Source organism: Gracilinanus agilis, chromosome 6, assembly GCF_016433145.1.
Source record: "Gracilinanus agilis isolate LMUSP501 chromosome 6, AgileGrace, whole genome shotgun sequence".
Lineage (NCBI taxonomy): Eukaryota > Metazoa > Chordata > Mammalia > Didelphimorphia > Didelphidae > Gracilinanus > Gracilinanus agilis.
In genome coordinates this window covers 76754765-76779602 of record NC_058135.1, presented here as the reverse complement: position 1 = coordinate 76779602, position 24838 = coordinate 76754765, and the positions used below count along the sequence as shown (strand labels likewise).

The following is a 24838-nucleotide window of genomic DNA, read 5'->3' as shown; positions in this document are numbered from 1 at the left end:
CTCCAAGCTAGTAGGTGGCAAAGTAGATAAAGTACTGAATTTAAAGACAAGACAATCCTAGTTCAAATGCAATTTTAGACACTTACTGTGTGAACTCTTTGTGTCTCAATTTTTTTTCATCTATTAAATGAGAGGGTTGGACCCAGTGATCCTAGAATTTTCAAAAGGCCATGTAAGAGTTAAGAATTAAAAATTATGTTTGTCAATGTTTTCCCACTCCTGGCCTTCCAAAATGAAATATCAGTCCCTCACACATTCAATGGGATAAATCAAACTTAAAAATTCATGCTTTTGATTTGGATTTTCATTATAAATATCAGTAACCCGTATATATTGCTTTTATATTCCAGTGCAATATTAATTTGTAGTATTTATTTCCATAATTATAGATAATTACTCCTATACATTTTTCCTAAGTAGTTCCATATTTTAATCAATTTTTTGAGAAGGCCTGTATAAAATGTATCCTAGGGAGTGAAAGTATATATATTTTATTAGGTTACATCATTCACATATCTGTATATTGAGAAGTAATATATTTCATTTATATTTAGTTTAATCAAAACTGCCATGAATTAGCAGTAACCACAGATGTACTTATACTTGTAAAACCCTTTTCGGTTTGCTTAGCTATTTTCTGCTGATATGGAATGAAGTTACTTTCTATTTCTGTATATATAACTTTTCAAAATTCACTTATGACTACCCTTTAAGTATATAGCTTTTTTAAAAATTTAATTCTTTGAGGATAGGTTAGAAGAATCATAGCCTCTCTCTCTCCAAAACTTTTATGCTTATACCATCAAGTAAGATTGACATATGAGATTAGAAATCTAATAGAAGAAGAAAATATTCCCAATTCTTTTTACATAAGTTAGTCCATAAATTACTGAATTTCTGGGAACAAGGGACCTGTAAGCTAAGTCCAAGCTGAATTCTGAACAAAGCAGGATCAAATAGTTCTTCTTCAATGCTATCAGACTATCCATTATCTTGTCCTATCAAATCATATCATATGGTAGATCCATTAAAACCTGCTAAAGCTGCCCCCAATGGAGGAGAAAAGAATTTGACTTTGCGTATCCTTAAAAGCTTTGGCTAGCATTTCTAATCCCTCTTCTTAAAGGCATTTGGGCATGGTCAGCTGTGGACATTTTACAACAGGGGGGATTACAAAGCATTTTTTTTTCTTTGTCTGTCAGTGGCTCTGTTGTGTTGTCTCATGTCTTTGTGCCTGAATTTATTTGGTATCTGGATCTCTCTTCCTTTTCCTTTTGTCTGTGTGCAGTAGCTTTGATAGGGTCATAAGTATAAGGGTTGTGAAGGCATAGGTAGAACTGCATGCTTATTGCATGCAGGTGTTACATTTAAAGGGAAGCATTTTGGCACTTCTTCCTTCAATATTAACCTGATCTGTTTCCCTTTCACATTTCCCAGACTGTTTCTTTTGAGGTACCTCCAAAAATTCATGTTAACAGCAGAAAAACAACACTACATAACTACAAAAGAATCTTAAGCCAGAACATTTTTCTTAGTGCTTAGCTGCCATGTTAATTTATCATAAAGTATTTATTGCTTTTTTACTAGTCTTGTAAAGATAAATGTTTTCAGTTATTTCAAAGGTAACATAATTTGCCTTATTCACATTCATTTGCATATAAAAACTCCAAGAAGGAACTGTTCCCATTTTAGTAGAATGGGTAATGGACTAAGAAAAGGGAAAACTGAATTCTTGACCCATTTCTAGCTTACTGTGTGATTTGGAGGGTGAATTCCTTAACCTCTCTCTATGGGCCTTCCCTCCCTCATATGTGAAGTGAGAATTTTGGACCAGTTAATCTTTAAGACTCTCAGATGCCTCAGCGATTGAGTTGCATTCAGAGATTGACAACCCAGAAGGATCAGATTATCAGTATGAGGTGTGTTGGCAGCTGTCCATGGGGATTAGACATAGTCATGCAGGATTGTATCGAGACCCCTTCACCCTGGAAGTTTAAAATACCCCTGTGACTCAATGGATAAGACTAGAAAAATTTTGCCCAAGATTTAGAAAACCTAATCTATATTCTATACCTAACCCTTCTTGGTTCAAACAAGCAAACAAACAAAACTAGCTATAAACTCAAACTACATAGCAAACGTGTCTTTTGCTTCTGCATTCTTTGAAGCTGGAGAGGCTTGTAGAGAAAAGTAACCTAAAGTCTGAAATCAGGAACTATCATACAGAATTTAGAACTCCTGATAATTCTAAATTTCAGAATATTTTATTTCATTTAAAAAAAAACATCCAAGACATTTTGTTTTGTTTTTTTTTTCCCTTCACTGCAAAATGAAAGAAAAAAGTATTTTGAGTTGGCACAGTAACTGTTTGTTCTTGGAGGTTTTATTTGCCTTCAAAAGAGGTACCTTTGAAATAATTGATATAAGTGCTTCTGTTTATAGACTAAATTTAACAAGGAAGGAGATATTTATTAAGCACCTACAATGTGCCAGGCATTTTGCTAAGCATTTTACAAATCTTACTTAATCTTCAAAACAATCATAGAAGTCAGTGATATTATTATCCTTATTTTACAATTGAGGAAACTGAGGCAGGCAGAGGTTAAATGACTTGCCCAGAGTCACAAAGCTAGTAAATGTTTGAAGATGAATTTAAATTAGCTCTTCTAAAGTCCATGCTTAGAGCTCTACTATTGGAATTAATAGTGATGTTCATTCTTGCATCTTTGAGACTCCAAAATTTCCTCTTCTTTAATTAATCCAACAGCATTTTAGCACGCTATCATTGTAGGAATTCTTTTGAAGAATTTATTGGATTTTTTCATTTATTAATGACTTAAGGAATAAGCTATTTAAGTGATATTAACATTACTTACAATATCATCTCCATTTTAACTCTCCCCCATACCTGGCATTATCATGTCAATTTTAGATATATTTCCTGATTCTTCTTTTCCATGTTCAACAAAAATCAGGTGTTGGGGTGGGAAAACAAATCAAGACTAAATCACATGTTTCTGCATCCAAGAACTAGCTAATTAAAGACTTGGAGACAATTAAAATTCAATGAACGAAAGAAGTAAAAGAGTAGCCTAGCAATATATACGTTCACTGAATCTTTTACATATTAATTTTAGTAAAACTTTGTATCAAACATCCAGAGCCAAAGAATTAATTGTTCTTCTTTAGAAGCAGAAGGAAAAGGAAGCAAAAAAGGAAAAATAAACCTATCAAATTGAAAAATGCTGATCTCTTCAAAACCCATCACTTTGAAATGTCTTCTAGCAGCCTCTGTCTTAAGAGCTCTCGAACTGACTATCTAGGAACCTTTTAAAAATCTGCTTTTAAATGATTTGGCAAATGCATTTAATAATTTGGGTATCTGTCTTCTTGCTCTAGTAAATAGAAAAATAAGCATTGACCTTTATGCTGATGAGATGATCTCATCAAGAGGTATCTAAAATGTTTGGAAATCTCAGCTAGTTATTGTTTGAAAGAATACCTTGGCAATAGTTAATCAAACCCAGAATAATTGTTATGATTAGCAATAATACTGCTAAATAGTTATTTATAAAATGTATTTGTGGTCCAGATTTGTTATTCTATTGCCTAAGAAACTCCCGGAAAGCAGAATCCCTCTACAAGTAAATATTATTGCCTTTGAAACTTATAATCTTTTAAAAATAATTATATTTATTGGCTTGAACAAAATACCATACAACTGGAAAGAACTTTAAATATGGAATATATTTTCCCTTTGCTAAAATCACAGTGGATAGAGCGCCAGGCGTGGAATCAGAAAGACTTGAGATCAAATTTGAACTCAGATCCTTACTAGTTGTGCAGCCATGGACAACGTCTCTTAACCCTGTTTACTGCCTCTCTTTCTTCATTTGTAAAATAAGCTGGAGAAGGAAATGGCAAACCTCTCTGGTCTTGTTCACAAGAGTTTGACATATTGGCTTTTTGTCTTAAAGAGTTGCCTAAGGGCACTGAGAGATTCAATGACTGGATTTAAATGAGGATCTCCTTTCTCCAAGGCCAGCTCTTTAGCCAACATGACTCAAACCAGGCAAGTTAATGGCATCCAGTGTGCCAGGCACTTTGCTAAATGTTAGAGAAACAAGGGAAAAAATAGTCCCTGCTCTCAAGGAGGGAGTTCACAGGTTAATTGGGAGGTGGGGGGTGGTGGGGAGAGACAAGAGCCAAATAATTAGGTACAAATAAGATATATATAGATATAGATATATTTATATAAATGATAAATTGGAGTTAATTTCACAAAGTGCTTTATAGCTTACAAAATATTATATGGCATTGTTAGATCTGATTGTCACAACAAACCAGGGAGTTGGATTATACCAAAATTATTATCCTCATTTTATAACTGGGGAAATAATCCCATTTTTTAAATTTCAGTTTTTAAGAGATATTTCACAATTCCTATCATGATAGGTCCAGTGGAATGAGGTTCTTACATGTAGTATCCCAACGGAACCATACGCAAGTTCTTTTATGGACAAAAAAGCCAGCTAGAATCATCACCAGCCTTAAACATTTTTCATGCTACAGCCATCTCCTTCATTGTATGGTGAAGGACTTTGACGTCTTAAGCAAGTCCTTTTATTATAAATCCTTTAAAAAAAATGAAGCACTTTCTAAGAAGATGACAGCTTAAAATGAAGGTACCCCTCCTGTCTCCACCTGTTCTGCACATGCAAGAAGTTGGCATTCTGTCTGATTGGCAATGCTAACCCGGCTCCTTAGCTTCTCCAGAGGAGTGACGAATTGCTTCTGCTATTTGTATGCTTTTCCTTGTAAGCAAATGGAAAACTAGGTGACCTCCCAAGTCAACCGTCTTTCCCTAGCACACAATTGACCTGAGAAGCTATAGATATCTTTTGGTCATACTTTTCTGCATCTGAATTATACCGGTTAGTTCGCTCCTGCTAGAATTTTGCTCTTTTTATCTAGTTAGGGTTACCAGACCACGCTACCCAGGAGTCTTCCTCCAATGCTTTCATGGGGATAACCTGGCTACCTTCTACCTATTGCTCTCGGAATTCTAATCATATAAATATTTATTCTAACCATATAAATATTTCATATAAATAATCATATAAATATGTATATGTTTATAATTTCTTTTCTAATCATATAAATATTTTAATCATATAAATTCTAATCATGTAAGTATTTCTTCTAATCATATAAATATTTCTTCATGTATAGGACATGTCAGTCAATTATTCTGTGACTCATCTCACCATCCTTGTGATTTCCCACATCAAAACTCCCTTCCATAGCAAGCAATACCCAATATGTGTTTTGTTAAGTTATTTTAGTTGGGTTTGACTCTTCATGACTCCATCTGAGATTTTTATGGCCATGCTAGAGTGATTGTCTATTTTCTTCTCCAGCTTATTTTACAAATTGAGAAATAGAGACAAACAGGGTTAAAAGACTTGCCCAGGGTCACACCACTAGTAAGTATCTGAGGCCATATTTGAATTCAGGTTTTCCTGACTTCAGACCTGGTACTCTATCTACTGTTGCCACCTGGCTGCCATAAATCTCTCATATAGTCTTCCCTCATTAGACTCTGAAGTCCTTGAAAGCAGGGACAAATCACTTGGTTTTGTATTTTTATAATTTATCATCATATACCAATGCCAGACACAATATAAGTTATGGACCTTTTTTTTTGTAATTGTTGATGACAGTGATAACTCCCTGGCAGTGGCCCCAACATTTCACATCTCAGGCAGGATCCATTCATACCCTTAAGGATGCCACCCAGCCCCTTCTCTACAAGAATTTTTGTACTTGTGGGATATGTGTGTACATGTGTTTACTCAGTTTGAAATGAAAATAAATTAGTATAATTATGAGAACAATTTTGACCTGGAGGACCCCCTGCAAGTCTAACACTCTCTCCACTATGCCACCTATATGGGTGAAGATAATTTTTTTGTTTTGTTTTATTTTTAGGAGAGGAGAGATATTTGTAATCTGCAAGGAAAGAGAAAAGAACGTAGACACTTAGTTTTGTTTTTCATATCAAATGAGCCAAGCAGGGATCACTTGGATGTTTTAAAGAAAAAAAAATCCTAAAGTAACTGAAAATGAATGTTTCAAAGGCCCAAAAAACAGATTTGGCTCTAGAGAAGCAATATGAGAAATCATGTCTTCTTATTCTTTTGCAGTGGCTTAAGGGGGTGATCTCTGTGTGTGAAACAACATTGTGCATATTGTCAGATTTTCTTGATGTATTAATGAGTTTTGCTGATTCTTTTCTCTGTTTCTTCTTTTTTTCACATTGTTGTAAGGGATGATTCTCTGTAAGGAAGATGGGAGAGAGATTCAGGAATCTAGAGGGCTCAGAGACGACTCAGGATTGTCATTAGAATGAAAAAATGAGGCACTCATAGTTAATTCAACAGTTAACAAAAGTGGGGCTGATAGGTGGCCAAGTGGCTAGAGAAACAGGTCAGAAAATGGGAGGCTCTGGGTTCAAATGTGGCCTCAGACTGTTTCTCTGGGACAAAGGAAGGCTAAAAAAAATTAACTCCAATTTTCCAGATCACAGGGGTTCTATGCCCTTAAACTCTGCAATGTTGAATGCCCATATCCTTTTTTTCCAAGCTGAACAAGAAATGCCCATGAATGATTGAGGTATAATGAGGCACTTTGTTCACATTGGAAAATAAAGGGTCTAGTATTCCTCTATCACAAAGTGGCTTCATGGAGTTCTGACTCCTGGACTACAATGTACTTCTGACCCCATGTACTTCTGAAAAACTGAGATGGTGTAATACTCACTAATGTCTTACATGGGTAGAAAACGTTCCCCACTTCCCTAGAAAGGAGCAGTCCTCATTTGTGGTCCAGGAATCCCTTAAAATCATGAGTTCCTTTCAGGGGGCCCATAAGGTCAAAATTTTTCCATAGTTATTCTAAGATGTTTCAATTGCTAATATAGTACAAGATTTTGGGTTTGCCTCCATGTCTAAAGGATGCCTTCGGCTAATGCAGCATAATCTATCTACTACATAGATCGGGCAGTTAGGTGGTACACTGGAAAGAGTGCCAGATTTAGAATCAGAAAGACGTATTTCAGATGGACCTTAAAAAGGGTAGAGAATTCAGTTGAGATGAGGGAACTGTCTCTAACTTCTGTCTCTCCATCCATTTGTACTCTATGAAAACGACTGTAGAAGTGGCCATACTCAAAGCCTATTTAGAAGATAATGAGTCAGCCAGGTTGACTAGAGCAGGGCATTTATTTGAGGAAGTAGCAGGAAATAATGTTGAAGAAAGTAAAATTAAGAGTGATGAAAGATAGACAAAGAGATGGTAGAAAACTGGCCTTGGAGATCCAGGTAAGGACTTATTGAAATATACCTATATATCTAATTACATAATTTTCTGCTAGCTAAACCTATAAGGATGAACATCATGGCAAAACTTGTTACTTTTTTTTGAAAATTGCTTTCCTTCTAAAAAGTTTTCCCTATTAATATTTCCATGTTGGTTGAATGCGTCAAATTCAGTATATGAGAATGTTGTTGTCTTTTATTATTGCCATTTTATCACTTCTTATTCCTCTTTTAAAAACATCTACCTACTGTCTTGGAATTATTGCTAATTGCTATTGGTTCCAAGGCAGAAGATTGATAATGGTAAGTTAGGCTCTGCAGTAAGAATTTAGAGACTTACTTATGCTGAGTCACACCAGCTAGAAAGTGTCTTAGGCCACATTTGAACTCAGCACCTCCAACTTCAGCCTTGCTTCTCTAGCTGAGAGAGCCAATTAGCTACCCATTCATTCCTTCTTTATTCCTTATTCCTCTTCCCCCCTTCCCCAGGTCCCAGAAAAAAGTATGAAGAATAGTAAGTTTTATGAACCCTTTTAAAATTTTAATATTTTCAATATTGATGGGCTTTCTATGCATGAACAGATTTAACAAGGTGTTTTTCATTAACAAAATACTATAGAGAGATAACAGTAATTTTGGTGGGAAGCTCCTGATCTTGTGTTGCAGCCTCTTCTTTGTCATCAAGCAAGGATCTTTAAGTTTGCTCAATTCTAACTATTCTAATTTGAACCCAGTTCTCATTTTCTCTGCCATACTTCTCCCTTCTTGACTCCATTTTTGACTACATCTCTCAGTATAACTGTGACATATTTTCATCTTACAACTGCAGATCCAAGCAGAAATAAGATCATTTGCCAGGAAAAGCTTAGGTTATTGCTGAGTTAAGCAATAGTAGGGAATTCCCAAAGCAAGCAGAAAAACAAGAGGAAAAAGAGGAAGGAGAGGAGAGACAAGATCTGTGCTTCCATGAGAAAATACAACTTTCTTTTTGACCTTTCAGAGTAAAAAGCTGGGCAACTGGTCAAGAAGTTTTATCTGTTAAGTCATCTTCTTGGTGAAAATGGGGGGGTGAATCTTTTTTCATCCCTTACCAAAAGGACAATTTTTTTGATTTCTTGATTAAATGTTATTATCGATACCTACTAACTTGCTAACATTGGATAGAAAAGAAAAGAAAATGATATGCTCCCTTGACACCATCTTTTAATTTTTTTGTCAGGACGGGCTGACACCACTTCATTGTGCAGCACGGAGTGGGCATGACCAGGTGGTAGAACTTCTTCTAGAACGAGGAGCCCCCTTGCTGGCAAGGACCAAGGTGAGTGTGTCTAGGGAATACAATGCCCTAGGATAATAGTTAAACCACTTTCTGACCATCCTTCCATTCACCACATGGCAAAACTATTGTGGGAACTCATACACATGGTTGCACGATTAGTCTAAGTCCTTTTATTGGAAATTAATTTTCCTTAGCTTGGGTATGTTTTGTGTATGTGTGTTTGTTTTGTTTTGGTTTTGACATTGGATCTCCATATATTTCCTGAGCCAAAAGTACAGCAACTATTCCTGGGTCTTTCCCCAATATTATTAAGCATCATGGAAGCATTAACATGCTTGGTTTTTCTGAAATGGTCCCTCCTTAGATGGCTTGGTAGCCCCCTACTCCAGGAACTTTCATAGTGATGCTAAATTCTTTTATAGACACCAAATTGGCTTTAGTCCCACTTTAGTTCAGAACTCCTGAACTCAAACAATCCATGAACCTCAGTCTTCCTAGCAGCAGGGACTCCAAGGATGCACCATGAAACTCAGCAGCAGTTTTATTTTTTAATAAAATTTCCTATTGTTTTAAAACTTTAAATATCTGCATTTATATTTATGTACATGTCTGTACTTCATTTTATAGCCTCTGTTTATAGACAGGGATAGGGACTAAGCCAATGATTTCCTTCATCCCTCAATCTTTCCTTCCCTTATTCTTCCCTCCCTTCCTCTCTTGTTCCCTCCCTTCTTTCCTTTCTTTATTGCTCCCTCCCTCTCTTCCTTCTTTCCCTCCTCATTCCTTTTCTTCAGATAGAAATTTATGTTCATCTGTATTCTCCTTAAATTAAACGACAGCTTTAAAAGTCCTTCCTAAATCCAAATTTTATGATTCTATGTCATGAAGTCACATAAAAGACTTTTATATAATATTCTGACAGGAATGGAACTATATGCTTACTTTAATCATATATAATTATATCATGTTTATGACATAGTTGATTTAAATTTTTTAAAGAGCTTAAAAATAATAGCAAATGAACTAGCATTTTAAGAAAGGCCAATATGATTTGGTTTGTTTTTATTTGTTTTTGAAATGGCAAGGGAGCTTTAAAAGACCGAATCTGACCCTTGTTGCTTTATTTGTCTGTTTAAGGATTTTGGGGGTTTTAAGAGTTTTCATGGGTAAGTTTTTATGTGATGACTGAAGATATAGCCACTGCTGGTAACTCAGAGACCCCCCCACCCCTTAATTTTTTTTTAAATTTCCAAAGGCTTCATGTCTTCCTTCCTTTTTCAATTCTCCTTCCCTAAATGCTTTGTTCTGGTTGATGATCTTGTAAAATGAGTCCCAAAAGGTAGATTAGTGACAGCGCAGCAGTGCTTCCTCCTCTGGGTGGTATGGAGAATTGCCCACAATGATGCCATGAGACTGTTTGTGTTGGGTAGAGATGACATTAAAAACCCGTCTTGATTTGGCCTGAGGTTAGTCATAAAGGTGCAGCAAATGATATCGAGTGACAAGAATGTCTGTGGCACAGTGACTTTTGTCTGTATAGAGGTATAGTGTGGGAGAGACATTTCAAATCAGTAATATTTCACTCCTTCATAAAAACATATTTAATTGATTTTTTTGGATTGTATTAAAGCCTAAACACATAGGAATGTGAGTATATGTGTGTATGTGTGTATATGTATATATATATAAATATATATTTATGTGACTGTATATGTAAATACATATTTTTCCATTGTCCAACTTGTCAAAAAGGGTAGGATATTTCCAATGTTTTAGTTTGGTTCATATAATACTTTGTTTCCTTGCACATTTTTAGAAAATATTGTTGGCACAAACCCAACTAATTTCCGTGAAAAAAATGGAAATATAGAGATATGGTGCAGAGCAAGAAATAATCCTTAGAGCCTTAAATATATAATCCTCATAATTGTTCACATTTATATAGTGCTTTAAAATTTTCAGAGCATCTAAATGCATTAGCATATTCTTTATTTATTTTTAACAATTTTCCCATGTTTAACATGATTCATTTTCTTTCCTTCCCTTCTTCCCTCCCTGCTCCTGGAGATGATAAGCAATTCCACTAGGTTATACAAATGTACATTATCACATTTAATCCTTAGAGGAACCCTATGAGACAGAAGCTATTATTATCTCCATTTCACCAATGAAGAAATTGAGATTGAATGTTCTTAAGTGACTTGCCTAGGATCACACTGCCACTAAGAGTTGGTGGCATTATTTGAACTCTAGATGCTGGGTGAAGTACTCTATCCCTTGGACTGCCTAGCTATTTCTATATATTCACAACTGAACCTAAACCTATTTTATACATTTCTTCCTCCTTTCTACTGAGCACTGAGGCAGCTAACTGGGTAGAGCATTGGGGCTGGAGTCAGGAAAGCCCAAGTTCAAATCTGACCTCTGACACTTCCTGTATGTTGCTGGGTAAATCGCTTAACCCTTTGTTTGAGTTTCTCCAACTTTAAAATAGAGATAAAATAAGAGCACCTCCCTCCCAGGGTTGTCATATGGATCAAATGAAATAATAATTGTAAAGCACTTAGTACTATGCCTGGCATCTAGTAGGCTGTCTACAAATGCCGATTTCCTCCTTCTCTTCACTCCTTCCCTCCCTACTGGCATTGGCTGAGGTTTTTGCTGGTGAAAGCAAGGGAGGAAGTTAAACAGCCAACCCAAGCACATATTTTAAGAATTCTCTCGTATTTTAATTGACTACTTAATTTGAAACATTTGGGGTAGAAGAGCAGTCAACACACTTAAAGTATGTGTGGAATGAATTCCGTTTTTAAAGACAGATCCCACAGGCCATGAATGGACAGCTCCAAAGTAGAACCATATGAAGAAGAGTTCTGAATCATTGTGTCATTTTTTCCACTGCATCAATATTGTGTGTATTTTATTAAATTGCCTTATAAATGTAGCTTAGGGACATAGTAGCTGTTCATTGGTGAGACAGTTGTACTCTAGATATGACAAACTTCAAACCCAACCACTCTAGGCACTAAATGTCAGGGGACCAGCACAGATTCTACCACAAGCCAAAAGAGAATTCTATTTGCTATTGACTTTTATACATCTAAAATGCCTGATTTTTTTAACCTATAAGGCAAGATTCAGAATTACCTTTAAGGTGAAAGTCAATTCCATTCCCACATTTAGATTCAGTATGGAGGGCTCTTTATTATACTACGGAATCTTCAGTTCAGATCAATGTATTTTAAAATTTTATTCAAGAACATGTAAAATCGATAGCAGCTTATTTAATATCTTGTGGTGGGGAGGGAAGAGAGAGAGAGGCACATATACACACACAGAGAGAAAGAGAGGAACACAGAGACAGAGACAGAGGAGATACAGAGAAAGAAAGAATTTGGAACTCAAAATTTAAAAAAAATGAATGTTAAAAATTGTTTTTACATATAATTGGGGAAAATAAAATATTTTAAAAAGAGAATTTATTCAAGAGATTTATTGTTTAGTCATTTAAGTAATGTCTGACTCTTTGTGACCTCATTTGGGGTTTTCTTGGCAAAGCTACTAGAGTTTTGCTATTTCCTTCTCCAGCTCATTTTATAGATGAGGAAACCAAGACAAACAGGCTTAAGTGTTTGATCATAGTCACATAGCTAGGAAGTGTCTGAGATCAGATTTGAACTCAGGAAGGTAAGTCTTCTTGACTGTATCCACTGGGCCACCTAGCTTCTATAGAAGAGATATACAGCCAAAAAAAAAAAAGGCAAAGCAACCCTGTCCACAAGAGGTTTACATTCTATTGCTGGGATAGTACATATATACAGAGAAGTAATTCTAAGCATATAGAAAAATATTTTTGTTACAAACAACAGATTAACAGTTGGTACAATAGTCAGGAAAGGACTCATTTTGTAGGTAGTACCTGAGCTGGATCTTTAAGAGAACAAGAGATTTCAAGAGGTTAGAGTGAGGTTCAAAAACATTGTCAGCATGAATGGTAGACTGTGCTATGTCATGGAGATGGGATGTCATTTTATGCTAAACCTCTAGAATTTCTTTTTTTTAATTTTAAAACTTTAATTACTTAATTAATTAAGGATATTTTTCCATGGTTACATGATTCATGTTCTTTCCCTCCCTTCCTCCCACCCCCTCCCATAGCCAATGAGCAAGTCCACTGGGTTTTACATGTGTCATTGATCAAGACCTATTTCCATATTATTAATATTTGCATTAGGGTGATAGCTTAGAGTCTACACCCCCAAACATATCCCCATTGGACCATTGATCAAGCAGTTGTTTTTCTTTTGTGTTTCTACTCCCACAGTTCTTTCTCTGGATGTGAATAGGAGAATTTCATTTTCATATACAATACTAATGTGTATATCAGGGCCCTGGAATAGAAAGGTCCCCATCACTGTATATTATAAAGAATTAATGAGTCCAGGTTTTGCACATTAGGCACCACACAATCTATAGAATTTTGCATTTTCTTTGTCCTTAGGAATCCTAATAAATATATCTCCCCCTTTTAAGTGAATTTGCTCGATAGAAAAGAGAGACAAGGATGCTCTTTCTATCTACTGGACAACCCAGACAATCATTGCCTATTAGTTTGGAGAAGGGTTGAGGGTTTCATGGACCACTTCCTAATTAACTATTTGCCAGTTGGAGTCATCTTGGGATATTCATAGGAGAGGCTGAATAATGAGCTCCTAAAACTCTATTCATAACACTGTAGAGAAGTAGGATGGAAATAGCAATAAGGTGGTGGGAATAGGAGTAATATAAGGGAAAGGGAAAGGAGGGGACAGCTAAAAAGCAAAATGCTGGAGGGGAGGGAAAGAGTGAAAGGAGAAAAGGTTAGGATTAAAAGAGGAAGTCAGAATGGGGGGGAATACACAGATGGCAATCATAAATGTGAATATAAATGGGATTAACTCAATCATAAAACAGAAGCAGATAGCAGAATGGATTGAAATTCTATTTATATATCTGTCTTGAGGTCCATTGGTATCTTTGGTCATTGAGAGGGCCACTGACCTATCAATCTATAGGTTATAATTCTAGGCAAATCAATAAATTGATATTCTTAACCATAAATCAGTCACTCAATAATTTTTGTCATAACACAACAAATGGATGAGGTTAGTATCCTATGAATGATCCCTCCTTCTTTCTTGCCCACTCTCCTTTTTTCATAGATAAAGGAACTGAGATATTGAAACTTATTTCTGGTTACAAAGGTAGTAAATATTCAAGGTGTATTTTAAATCCAGGTCTCTTTCCTGACTCCAAGTCTAGTTACATGCTTCCCACTGCCTCCTCAATATGGTAAAGGGAATTTTTGAATTGATTAAGTTGGAATTTTCTATTGTCAGGCTTTTATTTATATGGAGTTTATCACAGTCAGCACCTTGCTATGTGCCAGTATCTTAAACATTCACAATTTATACAGCCATTCCAATTTACATTATTCTTATCTTGTACACAGTAAAATGGATCAGATATCAGCACTTCAGCAAAAATCAGTTCAAGAGTTAGGTTCATATACCTGCTCAGACATGTTTATTTTAAAAAAAACATCTAGTCCTGTACTATTATGAAAAGGAAAAAAAAATCTGTGATCCTTGTAGTGTTGGGAAATCCAAATTAGAGATCCCAGATGAACCCACAAAAACATTAGTTATAAGCTTCTCCCTTGGTCATTCTTTTCACTTAATCAAGAGTAATTCAAAGCAAAAGTAATTAATGAAAGAATCCTTTAAGATTAATTTTGGTAATAGTAGGGTTTTCCCATAAAATTAGGATACACTTTCCGACAAATACACATAAAAACCAAGTGCTGAGTGGGCACCTCTAATGAATGTGTTTGAAAAGTCACATACATAGGGAACATGTTACCATGGTACATGGGTTGTGTGTATGGAGGGATTACTCATCCATAGGGAACACATGTGGCTAGGGCACCTGGATCTGGGTGCCAATTAGCTTTTAGCTGCTCTAACTTTTGAGGTGTCGAATGTAGATACCTCCATGATGATATAGTCTATTGCCCTTTGTAAGGGGTAAAAATTAAAGGATTAGACTAAATGTATAAGAATTGTGGCTGCCAGAAATTATTACTCAAGTCAGAATGACTTTTTATGGTAGTTTATTTACAAAAGGAGAAAGAGTGAAAGTAAGGAAATCAGAGAGAGAGAGTAGGCAATTACCCCATCTTGGTCCAAACCAGTCAGGGCTTCAGAGGCCCCACCAAAGGGGGCTCACAGGTAAATTAATGAAGGGTTTTAGCCACAAGGCCTCCTTCAAGATGAGGGGCTTCCCTGGAGGCTAGTACCTCTCAGAAAAGCCAAGAAGGGGAGTCATTCCTTTTCACCCACCCCTGTGGTAGTACTAAAGGAAAATCGAAGAGCAGTCCAAGGTCCCAAGCCAGAGCTCCTTCAAGATCCAGTTGAAGGTGAAAGAGCTAGTCACAGGAAGTTCTTGCCACTTTTAAAGACCATTCCTTTCCTCATTTCCTGTGTCTTCCTTCCACTTTACATTGACCAATTATAGCTAAAGCTTTGCTTAGGACTGCTCAGGGGGAAGTCAGTTGATTCTGATTTGTCACCCACTATTGCTTCTGGCAATTAAATCTAAAACTGAAGAGGGGAGAGTCAATTCAATTTTCACACTTTGCTGGCCTCTTATACAAAGAGAATTTCCTTTTTCCCCCCTACAAGGTAAGAATCCTCTCATGCTTTGGCCATCAAACTAGGATTTAGCCAGAATTTATTATATGTTTACATTTTTACATTGATTTTTAAAGAGACAACATATTTAGCCTTCCAATACTTGGAGGGTTTGTTCAAATGAATTTTGGTTTTCTTGGAATTCTTAAGTTCACAAGTATATGCACATTTAATGCAGGCAGAGGGTGAATATAGTTGATGGAGCATGACCTAGAGTCATGAAGACATTAGTTCAAATGTGGCCTCAAATATTTATTAGCTGCATGACTCTGGGCAAGTCACTTAACCTCTGCTTCAGTTTTTTTATCTGTAAAATGGGGATAATAACCTCACAGAGTTGTTGTGAGGATCAAATGAGATAATATTTCTAAAGCTCTTGGCACAGTGCCTGACACATACTATATACAATAAAAAATCCTAGATATCATTATAATTATTATAGCTAGGTAGCACAGTGGATAAAGTGTCAGTCCTGTAGTTAGAAAGACCTGAGTTCCAAGCTGGCCTCAGATACTTCCTAATTGTATGACCCTGGGGAAGTCATTTAACCCTGTTTGCCTCAATTTCCTCATCTGTAAAATAAGCTGAAGAAGGAAATAGCAAACCAATCTAATATCTTTGCTGAGAAAACCTCAAATAAGGTCACCATTGACAACAATAATTATCATTATTTACTAAAGACAAAGGGGTTGAAATGTACCTCAATGGAAGGACGTACCCATATCACTGAACTTACTTTACACACACACACACACACACACACACACACACATACACCAAGAACCTGTAATTTTATCAGTGTGGGAACTCTTCATGTTGCAATGACCACCAACAGAGTAGATTGCAACCCATCCAGAACATATAATCTCAGAGAATTCAGTCATCATGGTACAAAAGAAAGAATAATGGATTTAGAATGAGAAGACCTGGAATTGAGTCTCAGCCCTATTACTTAACTCCTTTGTGATCTTAGGGCAGTCATCTGTTTGGCCTTTTGTTTCCATATTTGTAAAATGATGGAGAGTTAGACAAGATTAACTTTGAATCCTTTAATAACTCTGTATTTGTGAGAGTTGCTTGAATTTCAAAGAAGTTAAGTGACTCTCCTATGCCAGGAAGCTCATGAATAGTGACTTGGGATTTGAACACAGAACTTTTTGTATCAAGTCTAGCACAATCCACTATTAACACTTCTCATAGCTTTCATTCTTGCCCCCCCCCCGAAATGGAACAGACAATGTGAATCAAAAGTATAGAGGGGGAAAGCTGAAAGAAATTTTAGAAAGCCTTTTACCTGCTCGTTTTACAGTTGAAGAATCTGAATCCCAAAGAGTTAAGCATCTTGTGTTATGCATCCTACCCAATATACAAAATCTTGGTGCTCATTATCTGCTCTTCCCTTTGAATCCCAGGTTAGCAACCCCTGTCACTCATGATAGTTCTGAAGTGCCCAATCTCTGCCGTCAGATAGCATACTCACTGGGTTCTTTGTTTTGTTTTGTTTTGCTTCATGGCTTAGAATGGACTATCTCCACTCCACATGGCTGCACAAGGGGACCATGTTGAATGTGTTAAGCACCTGCTACAACATAAAGCCCCAGTGGATGATGTCACCCTGGATTACCTAACTGCCCTCCACGTTGCTGCACACTGTGGCCACTACCGTGTGACCAAACTTCTCCTGGACAAGAGAGCCAATCCCAACGCCAGAGCCTTGGTAAACTTGGCACAGCCCACCTCAAAACACACACACACACACACACACACACACACACACACACACACACACACACAAAGGGGTTTTCAAGCCAGTGTTTGCTGATCCAAGATGCACGCAGAAATAGCAAATGGCTTGGGGACAAAATCATTCTTTCCTTCCATCCATCGTGCAGGCTTTCCTATCCTCCTATTCTCTGATGGAGAAAATAGCAAAGATTTTAGAAGGCACCAAGCTAACATTTCTGAAGTCCATCAGTTGCATACATGCTGATGTGAATTCCGTGAGAGTAGAGAGCAACTTGAAGGACAAATTAAAATCTGAGGAGGAAGCAGAAAAGCCTTTCAGTTTCTTAGATCCCTAAGGGGTAGGCCAACTTGAATATAGGAAATTCTCAAGTTATACTTTTTTTTAAATGAAAAGTAAGGGTTAAACAATGATGAATTCAGGGAAGATTTTCTAAAGTAGAAGGAAAATATTAGTTCTTATTTTTTTATGTCTATCTGAAGCTTTGTTGAAGTACATTTTCATTAAGCAATCTATCCTAGAGATGTTTATTAAAATCAATACAGGGTGTCTCAAAAGTCTTAAGTATTCATTTTTAGGCTATCAAATCTTTTAAGTTATTAAAGCTTAAAATTACACTGAGACTTTTGGGAAATTATCTATCTGTATATGTGTGTGTGTACACATAGATGTATATACATACCTGTATGTACATGCATACATTTGTGCATACATATATACATTCATGAGCATATAGGAGTTTAAATGAAATGACTGTCTACTATTCAGTTGACCAGTCACTTTGTTTTGAGAATAAAATAGGGCAAGATAACCCTGTGGATAATAACTCTGAAATTTTCTTTCTGGACAAGTTGATTCAAAATGGTACTTGGGTAAGGGGAAACTGGTCTTCTAAGTGCTTTAATAAGCATTTTTGTTTTATTTCCAATTCTTGGAATATGGACATATTGAAAAGAAAAGTTGGAAAGAATTGCCACCATAACTTTTCCTATGTCTTGTAAGGCTTGTCATTTAATCCATCACCTTGCTTTGCTCCCAGTTAAATACCGGCTAGCCTAACAACCACCATTGAAAAGACCTGATGTATTTCTAATACTTTTATGCTTTATGTTTGCTAATTCCCAAACTAATAGGAAATTCATCTTTTTCACTTATTAACATAGTTCCAAGTAGCTTTTAGGCTTTCCTATGTAAAACCTAAGTCATTGGCCATCAAAATACACAAATTTCTTGTTTAGAGTCCTGCAATGGAATTGACTGTCCTGTATCTTACAAGCAGAGGTAGTTATTATGTGAAGTTATTTCCCCAAAAGAAGAAAATATTTTTGTTAAAGGAAATACATCAAATTCATGCTAGTTATTGTGATCAAGAAATAGGAATACATATAAACTGCCCCACATGTATGTATATATTATACATATATGTCTATATATATTTATTTATAAATATATGAATATATATAGTAAGGATTAATGTTAGGAAACCTAAGCAAAGCAAAAAACTAGAAGCAAATTCATTGTGTTAATAATTTCATAGTGAAAGGTAAATTATTCATTAATTAAAATAAGACCTTATATTTTCCTGAGAACTTTCATGTTTTGACCAATATGAAATACAAGATTATAGGATTATTTTAATTAAATACACTGGTGTATTTCAAGAATATTAATTCTTTCTGATTAACAGATTAATGAATTTTTGAGACCCAATCAAATAGTCTTAATCTGAGCAAAGAAGTGTAAGCTTGGTCCCAATTAATGAGTTTCTAAGAGCTATCATGGTGGAAGGCACCTCAAGAGGTTTGTCATTCCAATCCTACTCTTAGGAAAAAGTTCCAACTGTCTTTGTGAATTGGCTACATTGTGAAAAAATATCCTATATTTTAAATGCAACTTCAGAGCTATGATCTTTTTCATTTTTGGTATAGTTTTTCTTCCTCCAACCCAGATTGCAATTCCTCTCTGTTGGGCCAATCTTAAAGTCACTGAGAGCTATTAAGAACTATCCCCGGCTGCTAGACTGGTGAGGTGTCCCTCCAAATTTAGGTGGGTTCATTCTGAAACAAGCCTACCAAAAGAGGGAAAGGAACCTTGGTAGGATAGAGTGGGTGCTCAGCTCTCGTAGCCTTAGAAAACCCACTGCCAACCCCCTACAACTCCCAAGCCATGAGGAGAAACTAGAATAGAGCTTTAAGGGGGGGGGAGTAGTCATCAATTGATAAAATTAAATATTTGGATGTACCAGAATAGCAGTAATTGTTTAAAAGGCTTATTCTGCCTTTGCTTTTTTAGGTTTACTCACTTGTTTAAAAAATCATTCTCATTTCCATGCTACAATTATTTCTTCCAATACTTAGATTTCCATGTGTGAGGTATTTGTTACAATAAGAACTTTGTGATGGAGATTTCTAAATGTCTCACTACTTTATGGTCATACCATCTATGTTTATATCTATATCTATGTCTGGATACAGACATAGATATAGATATGAAATACCAGCTGGTTAATTGTTCAGCCGCAGAATTAGAGCAGTATAAGCATCACACGCACAATTTCTGGATTCTAGTATTCTAGTAGCATGACATTTGGAGCCTAGAAACAGTTGTATAAGCCTTATTTTAGTTCTTAGTTAAGGGAGCAAAGTCCCCATCTGGAGGTATTGTTTAGTTTATGTTGTATAGGTTTGAAATCAGTGGCTCCAAAATCATTTCAAGTGAAAAGCACGATTATACAACACATCTATATAAAACCATTATACTTTACTTATAACAACCAAATTATAACTCCCAGAAGAATGATGGAAAACAAATGAGGGAAATGGAAACATGACTTAAGCAAAAGGCCACAAAGCCTTGATTTTCAGGGTGAGACAGGGTAGCAATTCAGATGCTTTAAAATTTGTCTCTTTACCAGAAATATATTTTCTTTCCTACAAAGTCTACAAGGAAAGAAAGCAAACATTTTCCCACCCTGACCAACTACAATTTGATTTCTGGGCATTTGTTAGACCTTCTAAAAGAATCAACGATGTCATCTTTGCTCCTCCAAAGAGAGAGCCTCCCTCATTGCCCTTTTCAAAAACATACCAGCAGTGAGGCATGCAGGCCAGTTCTCTGGTTACTTATGAGGGGAAAGGCCAGTATCACAAGAATGTGGTACTGCTGCTGTTACCTCCCTGTATCCTGACCCACTAGGGTTGGAGCGGCACTGGTCACACTCCGTGATGAGGTAACACTATTGCCTGCAATGTGCCAGCATGGAGTTGTGTGACAATTCTGTATCTGCATGTTTTCAACTAACTTGATTGTCTCTCGCACAGAATGGTTTTACTCCACTGCACATTGCGTGCAAGAAAAATCGCATCAAAGTCATGGAACTGCTGGTGAAATATGGGGCTTCAATCCAGGCTATAACAGAGGTAGAAAATGTTTCAGCTTGTCCAGAAAACATATTCTCTCTCTCTCTCTCTCTCTCTCTCTCTCTCTCTCTCTCTCTCTCTCTCTCTCTCTCTCTCTCTCTCTCTCTTTCTCTCTCATTCTCTTTCTTCTTGTCTTCATTACTCTTATCTTCTGTCTTCTTTTTTCTCATATTCTCTTCTCTCTTTCTCTTTTTCTCCATCTCTCTTCCCCATCTCCTATTTCTTTCTATCTCTTGCTCTTACTTTTTTCGTTCTCTCTGCCTCTTTTTCTCATTCTTCCCTTCATCTCTTTCTACCTCTTTTCCTTCTTCCTTTTGCTCATCTTCTCTATACTTTGTTTTCACTCGTTTTCCTTATCTAAAGAAGCCCCCAAACCTCCACTCGTGCAGAGGAGTAAAACTACTATTGCTTTGTTTCGCAGTCTGGCCTCACACCAATACATGTGGCTGCTTTCATGGGCCACCTGAACATAGTCCTCCTTCTGCTGCAAAATGGAGCCTCTCCAGATGTCACTAACATTGTGAGTATGGCTTGGAATAGAATAACCGCAGAGAGCAAGGGAGAGAGAGTTCTGTGTGTGTGAGTGGATTTGTGTGTGTGTGCGTGCGCGTGCATGTCAAAGCAAGGGGCTCAGCTGCCCCAGAGGTCTTGTACTTTTAATTAATAACTCTTTTAGACATTTTTCCAAGAGGCAACTTCTTAACTTTCAAAAAGAATATCTCGAAAATAAATTTGAAAGTAATAGCGTAGGAAATGTTAAGCCTCTTGGGACAGATGCGTTAAATAAACATCTTCTTGAATGCCCCTATTAAAAATAAGACATTTATGAGCTGCCCTGAAGGGGAAAGTAAGATTGACCATGGCAGAACCAACAGGATGCATCATGGTTGCTTGAGTAAAGTGCAATTCCAAGAAACATCTGTCCAAAAATCAGGATGACATAGTCCCATCCTATGAACCTGTTGAATAATAACTAATCAGAGACAGGCAAAAAAAAAAAACCAGGACATCTTAACTGAGAACAACTTTCTTTTCTTTTATTGCATGTTTCTTTCCATCTTCTAGCAGTTTTTGGCCTATCTACCCTGAAATAGCTGCTTTACATCAGCTTTTCCTGTTTGACACAAACCAACATTAATTTTCAGATGACTCTTCTTCTGCTATGGAGTGCTGGATGGGACAACTTTCTTCCACTGACTAGATCAATCTATCCTTTGACCTCAGTTTCCATTCCTATTTTCACTGATGTCTTCTTTCCCTTTAAGCTTAATGATTTTTAATCTCCTGACTAAATTAATACCCTCTTTAATTTGAAAGTTAAAAGAGACAACTTCCTAGATGAGATCAACTTTCTTCTTTAAAGAGGTTGCTGTTTGAAATTTTGAAGCATTTACTATTTCAAATTCATATGACCATTATTCCCCACCAAAACCCATTTTAATTTTTAATATTCAACATGAATTGTCTTTAAAATATTGGCTTATCAGTGTTGCTTCTATTTTTTTGGCATCTCATTCCATTTGGGTTGTGAAATAGAATGGCCAGTTTTACTTTTCATACATAGTCTTTCGCACATTATGTTTTTGGGAGTTACACACTGTTTCTGTGCTTAAGTTTCTAAGATGAGTGCAAATTATTTTAGGTCCTTGATGAAACTAAGTTTAAGAGGAAGTAAGAATTATGAAGCCAGGGGGCAGCTGGGTACCTCAGTGGATTGAGAGCCAGGCCTAGAGACGGGAGGTCCTAGGTTCAAATCTGGCCTCAGCCACTTCCCAGCTGTGTGACCCTGGGCAAGTCACTTGACCCCCATTGCCTACCCTTACCACTCTTCTGCCTTGACTCCAAGACGGAAGGTAAGGGTTTAAAAAAAAAAAAAAGAATTATGAAGCCCTCACATTGGGATTTGCAATCTCCATTTCAAACAGAAACCAAAAGTTTGAATGCGACAAATTTACTAAAAATATAATATAGTTATACTTCTGCAAAATTCTAAATGATTTGTGCTGTGAAAATGCTCATGTGAATTGAAAACATGACACAAAATAATGTCTATGATTCCAGCAGTGATTTTACATGAAATCCTAGAAAACATTACTTTGTGAGAGTTTTGCTAAGATCAGCACCATGTGAAGAGATTCTATCCCTGACTTTCTTCTTAATTGATTAAGTTCCAGCCATTTAGAAATTATAGTGCCTTACTGCAATTTGATTGATTTCACATACCCTTCCTCCTAGTTAAAGTGCTATATGAACTATAATTTATTTTTTTTCATTTTAAACTAAAATAAATTTCTTTGGAGGAATTTTGCAACATTGCCTTACAATACTTGAAGATATTCTGGTGCCTCATAAATCCAGGGTTGAGAATAAGTTCCTTCAAGGAATTCAAGGAATTATTTTAGGGGAATTCATTCTTTTCCCTTTACTGTCCTCTTTTCCCATCTCTGAGGGGTGTGACATGTACACATAGGTAGGTACACACACTATATGCATATTTTGATACCTGACAAAATAATCTTTCCCAAACATCCTTTTCCTTTTCCTTCAATTACTAAGCCAGTCCTGCTATAAGAGGAAAAACTCTGGAGTAAAAGTCCTGGGCTCAGATCTTGACTCCATTGCTTTGGAAAGTCTTTTAACCATAAATACTTTCTCTCCAAGTTTCCTCACCTACTAAATAGGCATTAATACCTGTCTTACTTACCTCCCAGGATGATTATGGGGAATACATGAAATAATGGCTACAGAGTGCTTTGTAAACTATGAAGCACAATAAAAACGCCAGCCCTCATTAGGAGGTGTGACAGTTAGTGGCAATAGCATCCACAGGAACTTAACTGGAAATGAAGGAATGGAGTGTTTGTGAACTCTTCTGAAAATACAGCTACCGTGTAACCAGAACTCCCATGACGCTGATTCAGAAATTGTGTGGACACTTACTGCCTGCTTTGCTGTTTCCGAGTTGGTCAGCTCCCCGCCCCCAAATACCCCGCCCCCAGATCATTCGTTTGTTGCCTGAAATCCTGTTGCATTACATGAATGCGATGTGGTCTGTTGTGCTTTTCCGCTTTCTGATATGATGCGGCAATACTGGAACTTGCCATCGCTGTCAGTGGGGTCAGTTTCACCAGCTGACTGAGGGGATGGGGGTGGCATTAGATCTGGAACCTGCTTCAGATGCGAGCATATTCGTTATCTCCCCAATCATTTCTTTGAGGGAAAGTTAACTCTGAGTGGGAGGTATAATCGTAACTCTTGAATAAATCATTTGTCAGGGTTTTGAAGTTCAAGTTGATATTTACCTGGGTAGGTCTACGTTTTCAGCTGTGTAATTTTTTTTTCTTTTATTAATACCTATGCTTTGAAACCTAAAAGTACAACTAAAGGTGACAATATTTCAGCATCCATTAATGGATGCCAGTCAATAAGGCAAACTACTTGAAAAATAAACAACTTTCAACAATACCTGTAACAGGCAGTGGTAGAGGGTGGTTGTCTTCTTTTCTAAAAAATCTCAAAGCAAGATTTTAATGGCCAAGATGCAAAAGAGTGGAGAAGTTAATTTTCTTTTTCTCCCAACCCCTGGAAAATGTACTCTAAACTCTCATCCAAAGCTAATTTAGTGAAATTAAGACTATTTGGCAGATAGATATAATGAGAGAATTATCAAGTACGAAATTAAATTTGGTTTAGTTTAAGTAAAACTTAACCTAAACTAACTTAAAATCAATTAAGACCTCAAAACAAAATAAGCCTGAACTGTGTTTATATACACATATACATATAAAATATGCATGATTCATCTTTCTCAAATGGAATGTTGAAGGAAAATAATGCAAAAGCAGGAGTGAATTATATGAAATACAATGTAGTTCTAGCATACTTCTTTAGATTCATCATTCTATAAGAAAACTTAGCCCCTCTAAAGTAAGCATATTCTGTTTTCCCAGGAAATCTTGTAAGATACAACTATCATTATGTCTTTAATTATGAGATGAGATAAAAAAAAAACAGTTGAGCTGTTCAATTATTGGCATTAGAGAATTGACTCTTCTAACTGTAGACAAGTGGTCATTGGCATTTGAACCTTTAAGAAATATTGTCTTGGGGGCAGGTGGGTGGCTTAGGGGATTGAGAGTCAGGCCTAGAGATAAGAGGTCCTATATTCATATCTGGCCTCAGACATTTCCTAGCTGTGTGACCCTGGGCAAGTCACTTAACCCCCATTGCCTAGCTCTTACCACTCCTCTGCCTTGGAACCAATACACAGTATTAATTCTAAAGTG

At 36.5% G+C, this 24838-nt stretch overlaps 1 protein-coding gene across 2 annotated transcripts in view; it reads left to right on the top strand.

The window, feature by feature from the left end:
* Positions 1–24838, top strand: part of ANK2 (ankyrin 2) — a 308584-nt gene that overhangs the window by 132909 nt on the left and 150837 nt on the right. For both annotated transcript variants that reach the window (XM_044681396.1, XM_044681395.1), the window contains 4 exons: positions 8599–8697; positions 16909–17106; positions 20454–20552; positions 20974–21072. In XM_044681396.1, the coding sequence (XP_044537331.1) occupies positions 8599–8697; positions 16909–17106; positions 20454–20552; positions 20974–21072 (495 nt within the window). The remainder of the gene's footprint in view (positions 1–8598; positions 8698–16908; positions 17107–20453; positions 20553–20973; positions 21073–24838) is intronic.